This window comes from Dendrobates tinctorius, unplaced genomic scaffold (assembly GCF_039654945.1).
Source record: "Dendrobates tinctorius isolate UK_male_01 unplaced genomic scaffold, ASM3965494v1 ptg000223l, whole genome shotgun sequence".
NCBI classification, from domain to species: domain Eukaryota; kingdom Metazoa; phylum Chordata; class Amphibia; order Anura; family Dendrobatidae; genus Dendrobates; species Dendrobates tinctorius.
In genome coordinates, this window is record NW_027361890.1 from 25,302,618 (window position 1) to 25,315,975 (window position 13,358).

Here is a 13,358-nt window from a genome sequence, read left to right on the forward strand (position 1 = left end):
ATGGCATAAACAGTGTGTTTGTGTGGTGCATACGGCGTATACAGTGTGTGTGTGTGTGTGTATGTGGTGCGACGGTGTTCCGCTGGTGGTACCGCGCAAGAAGCTGGTACCACCAGCAGTTTCCATATTGAGACACCCATCACTTGGGTGTCCCAATATGGCGGTCGGTGAACTTCCGCCACTTGGAATTCTGGACGGAACAGGATGTGAAGACATCACAATGTAAGTATATAGTAGATTAAATCTACAACTGCTGCTACAAAAATGATGGATGTAGGATGACAGAACATTTATTTAATCTTCCAGCTGGTGATAATATTGGAGGTTTTTCACAGTCTTTAGTTGTTCTGAGTTCTGTTTGCTATGGGTAACCACCTCCATCTTAACGTGCTCCTCCAGGGAGAAAAAAAGAAAGAGAAAGACATTATGAATTTCTAAATACCTTCAATCAGCAAATCACATTTGTTTTTTTCTAGGGAGGTACTAATCACTAATATGTTATAATGACTGCCATCTTGATATACTGACAGAAAACAGTGTAAGGGCTCATACTCACTTGCGAGAGACTCGCACGACTCTCGTGCAAGTCTCTCGCATGAAAACCTGGCACTGCCACTGGCACTCGTAACGGAGCGTACGGCTACATAAAAATACATGTAGCCGCACGCTCCAGTCCGAGTGCCGTCAGCAGTGCCAGGTTTTCAAGTGAGAGACTCGCACGAGAATCATGTGAGTCTCTCGTAAGTATGAGCCCTTAGAATATTAATAGGACAGGGCTGGTGAGCATGTGCAGTAAGAAGCTTGACTGCTGACCTTGAACTAGCTTGACAGTAGAGTTATAGCTTATGTCCAGGTCAAGACAGCCGTTCATCATTTATATGGACAGTATGATCTGTCTCTTGTTACCTCAACACCCCTGGTATTTCTTGTGTTATATCAGGAAGCATACCTCTCACAAACATCCAAGATCCAGCAGGACACTACTGTTTTTTTGGGAGCTTTCCCAGTATCCGAAGAGCCTGGGGTACATTCTGACTTCAACTGTATAATGGTGGATCAGGGAGCCATCAAATCCTTGCTCCACCATTCCATCTGGGTAGAGACTGAAGGACCTGCAATGACCTCTGTTATGAATGGGTCACCGAGGAGGATGACAGGAACAGGCTAAGCCACCAGAAAACCAGAGAGGTTGGTAACTAAGCGGATTGCAGACCCCTGATCCTATCAACACAACTAGCAGTAGCCGTGGAGCGTTCATACGATGCCCTAGATGCTTCGTCACAGCCGGAGAACTAACTAAGCCTGAAGTCAGAAAGGTGAAATCTAAACTGCCCTGGAGCAGATTCCCAAAAGAATAGAAAGCCCCCAAACATATATTGTCGGTGAGACAAGATGAGACACAAACACAGGCAGAAAACAGACTGAGCAAACGGTGGGGCCCAAGCTGTCTAGACAGGACAGAACAGAAAAGACACTGTTTGCAATCACGCACAAAACTCTAAAAAAAACAACACTTCTGATAAACAAAAAACCTCAGGCCACACGACCTCACCCCCGCTAGATCAGCATTCTGGTATAAACTGGAAGCAAAGAAAAAGATACTAACATAACAGGGGACTGAACAAACTGAACAAGCTGTAACATATAGAGCAGGGCCCAGCGCAGCCCCCAGCCGGGAGTACGGTGAACCCTAGCGACAAAGCAGAAAGCAAAAAAAGGCACAACCAAATTAGATGCAAAGGATTAGCAAAAGAATCACTTAACTGAACCATGCAGATCAAGCAGGGGACAAAAGAACTCCAAATGAGGAAAATCACCAGCAACCTTCAAGAGCAGCCAGCTCAATTATTTGCTCCCAGCCAGTAATCCCAGGTTCCCAATTATCATTGTCAGGTGGGGAACTTCCATCAACCTGGTCATCTCCACTACTCTCAGTAACCACCAGAGGGAGCAGAGGGAGCTTCGGCTCAGAAATCCGAGCAAGGGAATTCACAACAGACCTCCATGTCACATGACCTTTTTTTAGATCCACGTAAGGTCAAGCCGGCAACACTACCTGTAAGAGTGCAGGGTGGGCTATTTACATGGATACACCTAAATAAAATGGGAATAGTTGGTGACCCAGATCGGCGTGCTGAATTTGCAGAATGGGCAAAACAAAAATTGGAATAGGACCCTCAGTTACACAGAACATTATGTTCAGTAATGAGGCAAACTTTTTTGGAGGGCCATTTATATGGATGCACTTAAATAAAATGGGAGTGGTGACAGTTTTCTTGCATAGGGTGTCTTGCATTGAAATCTGCTGCAATGACCCGGGTACTGCGTTCACTAGACATCAACACAATTTCTATCCGCTCCTCATGTGTTAACCACTGCGACATGTCAATGGCTGTAAACAAAGAGAAACTTGTAAATAACTCATGAAAGAATAAAGTTACGTTAAAACCAAGCACACAATTGTTTTTCTTGTGAAATTCACAATAAATTTGATGTGTTACATGACCCTCTTCCCATTGAAAAAAATAGTTAGATCCAAAATGGCTGACTTCAAAATGACCGCCATGGTCACCACCCATCTTGAAACGTTTTCCCCCTCCCATATACTAATGTGCCACAAACAGGAAGTTGATCTCACCATCCATTCCCATTTTATTTAGGTGTATCCATATACCTGGCCCACCCTGTAGTTTTGTCCTTGATAAAGGTCACAAATTGGTTAAAATGTAGGGAAATATCCATTTTATTATAGGCGCCAAATCAAAATAAATCACATTTGCAGCAATTCCATATTTGTCCCTCTTTGTTAGTGCTGAGGTTATTGTTTTACATGACATTTTCAGGTCACATGACTGGGCAGCAGCTACCAAGTCAGTAGCACAGGAGCAGGGATGTGACAGGACACACAGTCAAATAGGTAGTGGGGAGGGTCTGTGAGAAAATTTTTTCCAGTGTATGAGGGGGCTTTATACTGTGGGGAAGAAACTGTGGATGTCATTATACTGTGTGGGGGCATGATATTGTGTAATGGGGACAGCATGTTATGTGAAGAGGGAATGTGGGGGCATCATACTATGGAGGGGGCATCCTACTGTGTGGGAAGATCATACTGTGAGAGGAGCATTGTGGGTGGCATCATACTGTATGTGGAGGAAGGGACTGTTGGGGCATCATACTGTGTGGGGGCACTGTAGGGGTGTCATAACGCGTTTGGAAGAGTGTACTGTGTGGGGAGAATGTACTGTGCTGACATATTGGCAGGGGGGGCTGTGAATACATCATACTGTGTGGGGTAATGTACTGTGAGTAGGGGGATGGTGGCAGAATCATACTCTTTCTGGGCAGCACTGTGGAGCCTGCATACTGTGGGAGCGAGCTGTGGGGCAACATACTGCATTGGCGCACTGTGGAGGCTCTGAAAGGTGTATGATAATATGTGGAAACACGGATAGCCTTCACTATTTCTGTATGGGCGCATTTAAAGGACTTTGTGGGTTTTTTTGCCTTTTAAAGTTGGAACATATGTAGATAAGCATGGTGGACAGCAGTGTAAGCTGCATCCTCTTACCTCAGCACATTTGGTATCTCCAATATTAGATCAGTCACAATATCCACATAGAGCACATCTTACCGCACATGCTCACAGGCACCTGTTCTAACACTGTTGGATAGGTTTCTGTCAGTGTAACAAGATGGCGGCCAATGTAGTGTGCTGGCAATTGCCTCCCTAGACAAAACAAGTGTGATTTGCTAAATATTTAGGAACATCCTTCCTTCTCCCAGAGAGCTCCTTTAATGGATGCACTGAAGCCACTGTAAAGGCAATGGTGACACTTGAAGGCCATAGAGATGCAGTAAATCATGATTTATTTGCTACTAATACAGTTAGACAGTGATTTGCAGCCATCTGAGAAACACTCCCAACTCTTTTCCCCATGAAAGTTGCAAGGCTTCACATCTGACCTCAGTCACCACTAATATTGGATAGTGGCCCTTAATATTATTGGCTTTATAGATCGTTGGCATCCAACATGACAGGATTTTAGCAGTAAGCATGGCATGGAATGGAGAGTCAATACTTATGCAAGGCCTTGAATTCAGTCTTGTCATCTGCTATATGTGCCACAATTGTGTAGAATTAGTTCTCAGTCTCTGTGTAGAAGCTTGGTTATGATAAATGTGTAAAACTGATAAATACTTTTCTGTATATTTGAAACATGCTAACATCTTATCCCAGCCATAGCGTCAAGGAAGAAATCAGACTGCAGCCGGAGTGAATTCTCCCAAGACGACAGCACTTCAGAAGCGGGCGACACTGTCACAGACGAGGCTCTTAATGGAGATGAAGGAGAAGAGCTTGTACATGATGACTGCACAGATGACCTGGTATGAACTACATTGTAGACAGAAGACAAGCAGAGCAGTGACCCTATGTATGAACTGATGAAACTTAGCTAAGAACATACATTATTAATGTCATCACTACCATTTTGCTCATTATGTATCCCATCTGTGACAAAGAAGAAAATTATCTCAGGTAACTGACCATCATTGAAATTCTGCGGCTAAAAAGTCACTCTAAGTAGTCTTCATTTACCTGAGATTGGGAGCAGCCATTATCTGCTGCATAAACGAGATTGGTAATTAATGGTAGATACATTGTACAGAAGGTTGTCCTCACTGATTTCACTTCTTTGTCTTACAGGAGAACAGCCACTATACAAACTCATCTCTCCACTAACAAGGTACAGCACCAATTCCTCTAAATGCCACTCAAACTTAATTGATTCCTATTATCTTGATAATTGTCCTGGATTATTTCTACTTCCACAATTGTGAAAAGGAACAACGTTTATACGACTTCTCAATTTTCTATGTAATATCCAATTTAGTTACTGTCAAGAGAGAAAAGTAATAAATTTCACCTCTTAGATAAAGGACCTCTTATGCAGGATGTATGTGGACTCAAGATGCTTTTGTAGATGGGCAGCAACTACTAAATTTAAAACAAAGTGATAAACTGCAATTATCCAGCTCTATCCCAACTCATCAGAATTTTTAAGGGTCTAAGTGTACAGTTAGACAGGCCGATAATCGGAAAAGAGCTTTCCTAGGAACTCTTGTTTTCTGATTATTGGCCGTATTGAGGATATGTGCCCATGTTGCAGAAATGCTGCGGAATTTTCCACAGCATATCCGCAACTCCCTGCCGTGGGTAAAACGCATGCGGAATTCACATGCGTTTTCCCACAAAACACTAGCGTTTTGCAAGCGTTTTTAGCTTGCAGGATGCTAGCGCTTTTCCAAGCGATTTGAAGCATAGTGCTTGACAAGTGTGACCAACTTTTTACTATTGATGCTGCCTATGCAGCATCAATAGTAAAAGATATATTGTTAAAAATAATTAAATAAATAAAAAATATGGTTATTCTCACCTTCTGACGGCCCCCGATGTCCTTAGCGGCGCTCCCTGTACGTTCTGTTCCCAGGCGTGCTTTGCGCGAAGGACCTTTGTGACGTCACAGTCACGCGACGTCATCTCAGGTGATTCGCACAATGCATCCCTGGGAACGGAACGTACCGGGAGTGCCGCTAAGGACATCGGGGGCCGTCAGAAGGTGAGAATAACCATATTTTTTATTTTAATTCTATTTTTACAGGAATATGGTACCCAGGGCCTGGAGGAGAGTCTCCTCTCCTCCAGACCCTGGGTACCATCCGCACAAGAAGCACTCACTTTACGCATGGTGGGCATAGCCACATGCGTAAAGTGAGCATTTGAATGCAATCCTATGGTGGCGGAATCGCCGCGATTCCGCAGATTTAATTGACATGCTGCAGATTTTACCGTGATGCGATTCCGCAGCGGTAAAATCCGCAGCATGGGCAGAGCAATTGCAGAATCCCATAGGATTGCACGGGAATGCGCTTTTTAAGCATTTTTAAGCGTTTCAGCTGCGACAAAAAAGCTGCGGAAACGCTTATAAAACGCAACATGGGCACACAGCCTAAACAGCCTGGCAAACACCCAACAAATGAGCAAAATATTTATTTATTGGGTGGGATGATATTTAAGCAAGCTCAAAAATTCTTGGCAGCAAATCGCTCTGTGTAAACAGATGTGCTGCTGAGAACATGATGTCCTATGCACGCAAAACAATCACATGAAGGTGTGGTTGGCCTATCTAAACAGGCTATTAAACCACCACTGATTTGTGGTCCTTTAATCCCTTAATCCCCAAGGGTGATTTGCACATTAATGACTGGGCCAATTTTTACAATTCTGACCACTGTCCCTTTATGATGTAATAACTCGGGAACACTTCCATGGATCCTTGTGATTCTAACAATGTTTTCTCGTGACATATTGTACTTCATGTTAGTGGTAAAATTTCTTTGCTATAACTTGCATTTATTTGTTTAAAAAAAATGGAAATTTGGTAAAAATTTTGAAAATGTTGCAATTTTCCAACTTTGAATTTTATGCACTTAAATCACAGAGCTATGGCACACAAAATACTTAATAAGTAGCATTTCCCATATGTTTACTTTACATCAGCACAATTTTGGAACCAAAAATTTTTTTGTTAGGAAGTTATAAGGGTTATAAGATGACCAACAATTTCTCATTTTTACAACACCATTTTTTTAGGGACCACATCACATTTGTAGTCACTTTGAGGGGTCTATATGATGGAAAATACCCAAAAGTGACACCATTCTAAAAACTGCTCCCCTCAAGGTGCTGAAGACCACATTCAAGAAGTTTATTAACCCTTCAGGTGCTTCCCAGGAATGTCTTAAAAAAATGAACATTTAACTCTTTTTTAAAAAAAATTACTTCATTTCCAATTTTTTTTATTCTACCAAAGGTAACAGGAGAGACTGGACCCGAAAAGTTATTGGGCAACTTTTCTTGAGTATGCTGATACCCCATATGTAGGGAGGACCACTGTTTCGGTGCATGGCAGAGCACGGAAGGGAAGGAGCGCCGTTTGACTTTTGCAACGCAAAATTGGCTGGATTTGAGATCAGACTCGTTTGGAGAGCCCCTGATGTGCCTAAACAGTGGAAGCCCCCCACAAGTGACCCATTTTGGAATCTAGACCCCCCCCAAGGAACTTATATAGCTGTGTGGAGAGCACTTTGAACCCCCAATTGCTTCACAGATTTTTTAACGTACAGCCTTAAAGTTAAAAAATCATATTTTTTCCACAAAAATGATCTTTTCACCCCCAATTTTTATTTTCCAAAGGGAAACAGGACCCAAACGTTATTGTGCAATTTGTCCTGAGTACGATGATAACCCATATGTGAGGGTAAACCACTGTTTGGAGACATGGCAGAGCTCAGAAGGGAAGGAGCGCCGTTTGACTTTTTCAACGCAAAATTGGCTGGAATTGAGATCGGACGCCATGTCGCGTTTGGAGAGCCCCTGATGTGCCTGAACAGTGGAAACCCTCGACAAGTGACCCCATTTTGGAAACTAGACCCCTGAAGGAACTTATCTAGATATGTGGTGAGCACTATGAACCCCCAAGTGCTTCACAGAAGTTTATAACGTAGAGCCATAAAGATAAAAAAAATCATATTTTTTTCCACAAAAATGATAATTTCACCCCCAAGAAACAGGAGAAATTGGACCCCAAAATTTGTGCAATTTGTCCTGAGTAGGCTGATATCCCATATGTGGGGGTTAACCACTGTTTGGGTGCATGGCAGAGCTTGGAAGGGAAGGAGCACTGTTTGACTTTTTCAACACAGAATTGGCTGGAATTGAAATCAGATGCCATGTCACGTTTGGAGAGCCCCTGATGTGCCTAAACAGTGGAAACCCCCCCAATTCTAATTCCAACCCTAACCCAAACACACCCCTAACCCTAATCCCAACACTAACCACAAACCTAACCCTAATACACCCCTAACTAATCCCAACCCTAACTTTAGCCCCTACCCTAACCCTAGCCCCAACCCTAACCCTAACTTTAGCCCCAACCCTAACCCTAATGGGAAAATGGAAATAAATACATTTTTTTAATTGTATTATTTTTCCTTAACTAAGGGGGTGATAACGGGGGGTTTGATTTACTATTTATGGCAGGTTTTTATGTTTGGCAGCTGTCACACGCTAAAAGACGCTTTTTATTGCAAAAAATAGTTTTTGCATCACCAAATTTTGAGAGCTATAATTTTTCCACATTTTGGCCCACAGTCATGTAAGGTCATATTTTTTGCCGGACGAGTTGACGTTTTTATTGGTATCATTTTCGGGCACATGGTATATTTTCATCGCTTTTTACTATGATTTTTGGGACGCAGAATGAACAAAAACCAGCAATTCATGAATTTCTTTTGGGGGGCGTTTATACCGTTCCGCGTGTGGTAAAATTGATAAAGCGGATTTATTTTTCGGGTTAGTACAATGACAGCGATACCTCATTTATATATTCGCATTAAGATCACAGGAGGGGCACAAAGGTCACAGGAGGGGCACAAAGATCGCAGGGGGGCACATAGCTGGGGGCACAGAGATTACTGGGGGTTGCATGAAAATCACAGGGGGGCACAAATCACAGGAGGGCACATAGCTGGGGGGCACATAGATGGAGCGGACAGATCACAAGGAGCACAGTGATGACATGGGAGCACAAATATCACAGAGAGGTACATAGCAGGGGGGTACAGGGATCACAGGGGGGCACATAGATCACAGGGGGCACAATGCTGGGAGCCACAGATCACAGGGGTGCACATAGAATCATAGAATCATAGAATCGTAGAGTTGGAAGGGACCTCCTGGGCCATCTGGTCCAACCCCCTGCTCAAAGCAGGATTCGCTAAATCATCCCAGTCAGATGCCTGTTCAGTCTCTGTTTGAAGACTTCCATTGAAGGAGAACTCACCACTTCTCGTGGCAGCCTGTTCCACTCATTGATCACTCTAACTGTCAAAAAGTTTTTTCTAATATCTAATCTGTGTCTCCTCCCATTCAGTTTCATCCCATAGCTTGGGGGGCACAGAGATCACTGGGGGAATATAGCTGGAGGGCACAGAAATCACAGGAGGGCATAAAGCTGGGGGGTAGAGATATCACAGGGGGGCACAGAGATCAATTAGGGGCACATAGCTGGGAAGCACAGATATCACTGGGGGGCATATAGTTGGGGGGGCACAGAGATAACAGGGGAGGCACATAGCTTAGGCCACAGAGATCACAGGGGGGCACAGAGATCACAGGAGGGCACATAGCTGGGGGCACATAAATCTCAAGGGGGCACATATCTGGGGATACAGAGATCACAGGGGGGACACATAGCTGGAGCCACAGAGATCACAGGGTGGCATATAGTTGGGGGCACAGAGATCATATTTGGGCACATAGCAGGGGGCACAGATATCACAGTGGGGCATATAACTGAGGGGCAAAGATCACCAACAGAAAGGGACAGCACTGCGGGCACAGAAATCACCAGCAGACAGGCACAGAGCTGCTAGCACACGCAGAGCTGCGGGCACAGAGATCGCTCTGGACTCTATGACAGCAGCTCCTCTTCTGGGACAGGAGGATGGGTGCACATTGGGCTCTAACCCTGCCCACCTGGACACACAGAGATCACAGGGGGTACATAGCTGAGGGGCACAGCAGACAAGCACAGAGCTGCCGGCACACACAAAGCTGCAGGCACAGAAATTGCTCTGGACTCTATGGCAGCAGTTCCTCTTCTGGGACAGGAGGAAGGAAGCACACTGGGCGCTAACCCACCCAGATGCACAGAGATCTTCTGGATCAGGAGGATGGGAGCACATTGGGTGCAAACCCTGCCCACCTGGACGCACAGAGATCAAAGGGGGGCACATAACTGAGGGAAACAGCAGACAGGCACAGAGCTGCCGGCAGAGATTGCTATGGACTCGATGGAGAGCATTGGGTGCTAACTCCACCCACCTGGATGCAGAGATCACAGGGGCACATAGCTGAGAGGCACAGATCACCATCAGAAAGGCCCAGAGCTGCAAGTACAGAAATCACCAGCAGACAGGCACAGAGTTGTCGGCACACACAGAGCTACCAACATAGAGATCGCCCTGGACACTATGGTAGCAGCTCCTTTTCCGGGACAGGAGGACGGGAGCGCATTGGGTGCTAACCCCGCCCACCCATATGCTATCCTCACCCATCCGGACGCTAACCCAGCCCCGCTCCCAGGCAGGCAGCGTTGTGTAATGAACGCTGTGTACCATGCACTTGGGCTGGAAGCTGACAGGATATAGCTTCCGCCCAAGGATTGCAGACTCCTGGGACCTGCCCATGGGCCGCATGAAAAGTCACCGCGGGCGGCCGGAGTTTCCCTTCCCCTGTTTTAGCCCCTCCCTCTCCCATAAAGTGCTGCATCCTGGTCAGGGCACAGCAATGTGATGATCTCCATGCTGTGCTCTGAACAGGTTGGCAGTGAGCGGTGATCGCAGCCTGTACTGTAATACTAATTACAAGCTGCGATCACCGCTCTCTGCTGCAGACACTTAGACACTTACCCCGAACCCTCGCTTCCCAGCAGCTTCTCCCCGGCAGCTGCTGCCATCACACGCACTGAGCAGTGTGTACAATGACAAGGAGAGAACAAAGCCCACAGCATATACTATGGGCTACAGCAAAATGGCCACAATCTCCTCTCACAGCTGTGACCTGGACAGCCCAGGGGGCATGCCCAGATCACAGCTAAGAGGCAGGAGGAGCGGTGTTATGAATGGGTCACCGAGGAGGAAAAAAGCAAAACACGCTAAGTCTCAGAAAACCAGAGAGGTTGGTAACTGCAGACTGCAGAGCCCTGATCTTAACACACAACTACAAGCAGTCGTGGAGCGTGCCTACGGTGGTCCTGGACGCCTTCTTTACAACCGGAGAGCTAAATAAACCTAAAGTAAGAAAAGAGGAAAACTAACTCCCCAGAGCAGACCCCAAAGGAAAGACAGCCCCCACATGTATTGACGGTGAAGCAAGATGAAAACACAAACAAATAGGCTGAGCAAACGATGGGGCCAAACTAACTTGAAAGGACAGGAAAGGAAAGATACTGTCTGCAATCTGCCAAAAAACCCTACCAAAAATAATGTCCAACGTTTCTGATAACAAAATTAATCCTGAAGTCACTAGACTTCTCCCACTACATCAGCACTCTGGAATATTCTGAGACAGAGCAAAAAGAGGCCAATCTAATAAAGGACTAAAAGGCAAATTGGCAAATACAGATAAATAAGAGTGGAAATTCAGCACAGCCCAGCCGGGCTGGCTGACCACACAAAAACTGAGTTGACCAACACGAGCAAGTGTGAACATTAGCAAAAAACAAACTTAACTTGAGATGACTGGAGCAGAGCTGAAGTCCAAGATCTGAGAAACAGACTGAATCACCAGCAACAGGATAGGGCGCTGGCTGTCTTATATCCAGTCTGATACTCCAGAAATCCAATCACTATCCTCCTCGTCAGGTGGCAGACCATTACCAATTAAACTAACTTCACTACCTCCTGTCACTACCAGTGGGAGAATGGAAGGAGAACTCCCAGCTGGTGGAGCAGAAAATGAGCTCATAACAGAGCGGCCTCAATGTAAGAGATGTGGTTAGTGTCTGACCGCTGGCTTTTATGCCCATGGCTGCCGTAAGTGAGGAGTGCAAGTGTCGTGCCCAGACACTTACGCCCACACTAATGAAAATGGCAGTCCCCAGTGGCAAACTTAAAAGTTAATAAATAAAAAACCTATTAAAGTAGTTCATTTAATTTTGTATTAAAAATAATTGATTATATAATCAATAATTATTAACATAAAAAATTAAAATCACGGCACCTTCCCTTTAAGGGCCATGAGTAACCTTTTTGAATGCATCTTATTCATGGTCATGGCTGTAGTATGGAGGCACAGACTACTATGAGCCTATAATGTACCTCTGTGTGTATATTTTTTTCATAGAGGCATCTGGAGTTTTTTTCAGTACTCATCTCTCTTCATTATTGTCATTAACTGTAATAAATAAAGTGGCCTTTTTTGGTATGGAGTATGCTTTTGCTATTTTTGGATAATAGCCTCAAAAATTGCCTCTTTAGGTCACAATTATATGAATTAAATTTTCAGGTAACTCAGTGGATTTACCTGGACACTAAAGATATTGTGAATATTTTAGTATTTGCTTTCTACATATAACTACCGGTATCTCTATTTTGTCTTTGCAGCTGCACAAGACGGCTTGTGATCTGCGAGGGGTAATGGCTATGGTTCTGTGAATGGACTCCTATATTCTGCCTCCCTGAGAAAACAGAATGCTGGCTGGATTTTCAGAAGATGTAAAAACATGAAGTATTATTTATCATTTTATAATATGAGACCGCAGTGACCAGTCTGATGAAGGAAGCACTCACCCTTACCTGAACGAATGGAGAGCCAGAATTTGGACCTTCAATTCCATGTTATAATATGTTCCAAAATGACGGATATTTGAACAGAATAGACTGTGCTTCTTACAAGGGGTCAGATAGGGGGTGCTCTTGAGGCAGAGGGATTCAACAAGACACTCTGCCTTGGGGGTTGAAAATGGTGAAGAAGTGAACCTATCATTGGTTTTAGCACTTCTAAGTTTGGATATATGCACACAGTGTGGTCAAGTCACAGTTTATTGCTGCAATTACCACACAATTCTTTGAAAATTTCTGTTTTGCAAAATTGCATGAAAACAAAGTTTCAGATGTGAATATACCCATATTCAGTAGCAAGAAAATTCTTAAATGTGCTCCACATACACAACTTTAGTAAAGATTAGAAAGAATAGAAATTGGAATCTAGCAGCAGGTTCACTGCAAAGCAAATTTGGATTCAAATAACAACAGAGACACCTTAGGTCTCATGCACATGGCTGAATCACAAATCTGTATAGTACAAAAAATCATTCCGTGTTCCAATGCTGTATAAGGCCGGTTTCACATTAGCGCTTTTTCAGCGCTCGCACGGCCGGGGGTAGCTCCGCCCCCGAGCCGGTTCTCTGCCCGGCGTGCCCGCCCCTTGCTTGTAGCGCCGCCTACTAGCGGACAGCGGCGCCTGCGATCGGCGCACCCTATCTTTAGCATAGGGTGCGCAGATCGTGCGCAGGCCGTGCGCTAGTTGCGCTTTGACCTGTGCTGCGCACTTTTGACGGTGCGCCGTGCGCGCCAAAATCAAACTTTTCGGATTTTGGCGCGCACGGCGCACCGTCAAAAGTGCGCAGCACAGGTCAAAGCGCAACCAGCGCACGGCCTGCGCACGATCTGCGCACCCTATGCTAAAGATAGGGTGCGCCGATCGCAGGCACCGCTGTCCGCTAGTAGGCGGC

At 44.9% G+C, this 13,358-nt stretch overlaps 1 protein-coding gene across 2 annotated transcripts in view; it reads left to right on the forward strand.

Moving 5' to 3' along the window:
• RALY (RALY heterogeneous nuclear ribonucleoprotein) overlaps window positions 1–12,754 on the forward strand; it is a 506,407-nt gene extending 493,653 nt beyond the window's left edge. For both annotated transcript variants that reach the window (XM_073555403.1, XM_073555402.1), the window contains 3 exons: window positions 4,238–4,386; window positions 4,706–4,745; window positions 12,229–12,754. In XM_073555403.1, the coding sequence (XP_073411504.1) occupies window positions 4,238–4,386; window positions 4,706–4,741 (185 nt within the window). In that variant the 3' untranslated portion in view covers window positions 4,742–4,745; window positions 12,229–12,754. The remainder of the gene's footprint in view (window positions 1–4,237; window positions 4,387–4,705; window positions 4,746–12,228) is intronic.
• The last annotated feature ends 604 nt before the right edge of the window (window positions 12,755–13,358 follow it).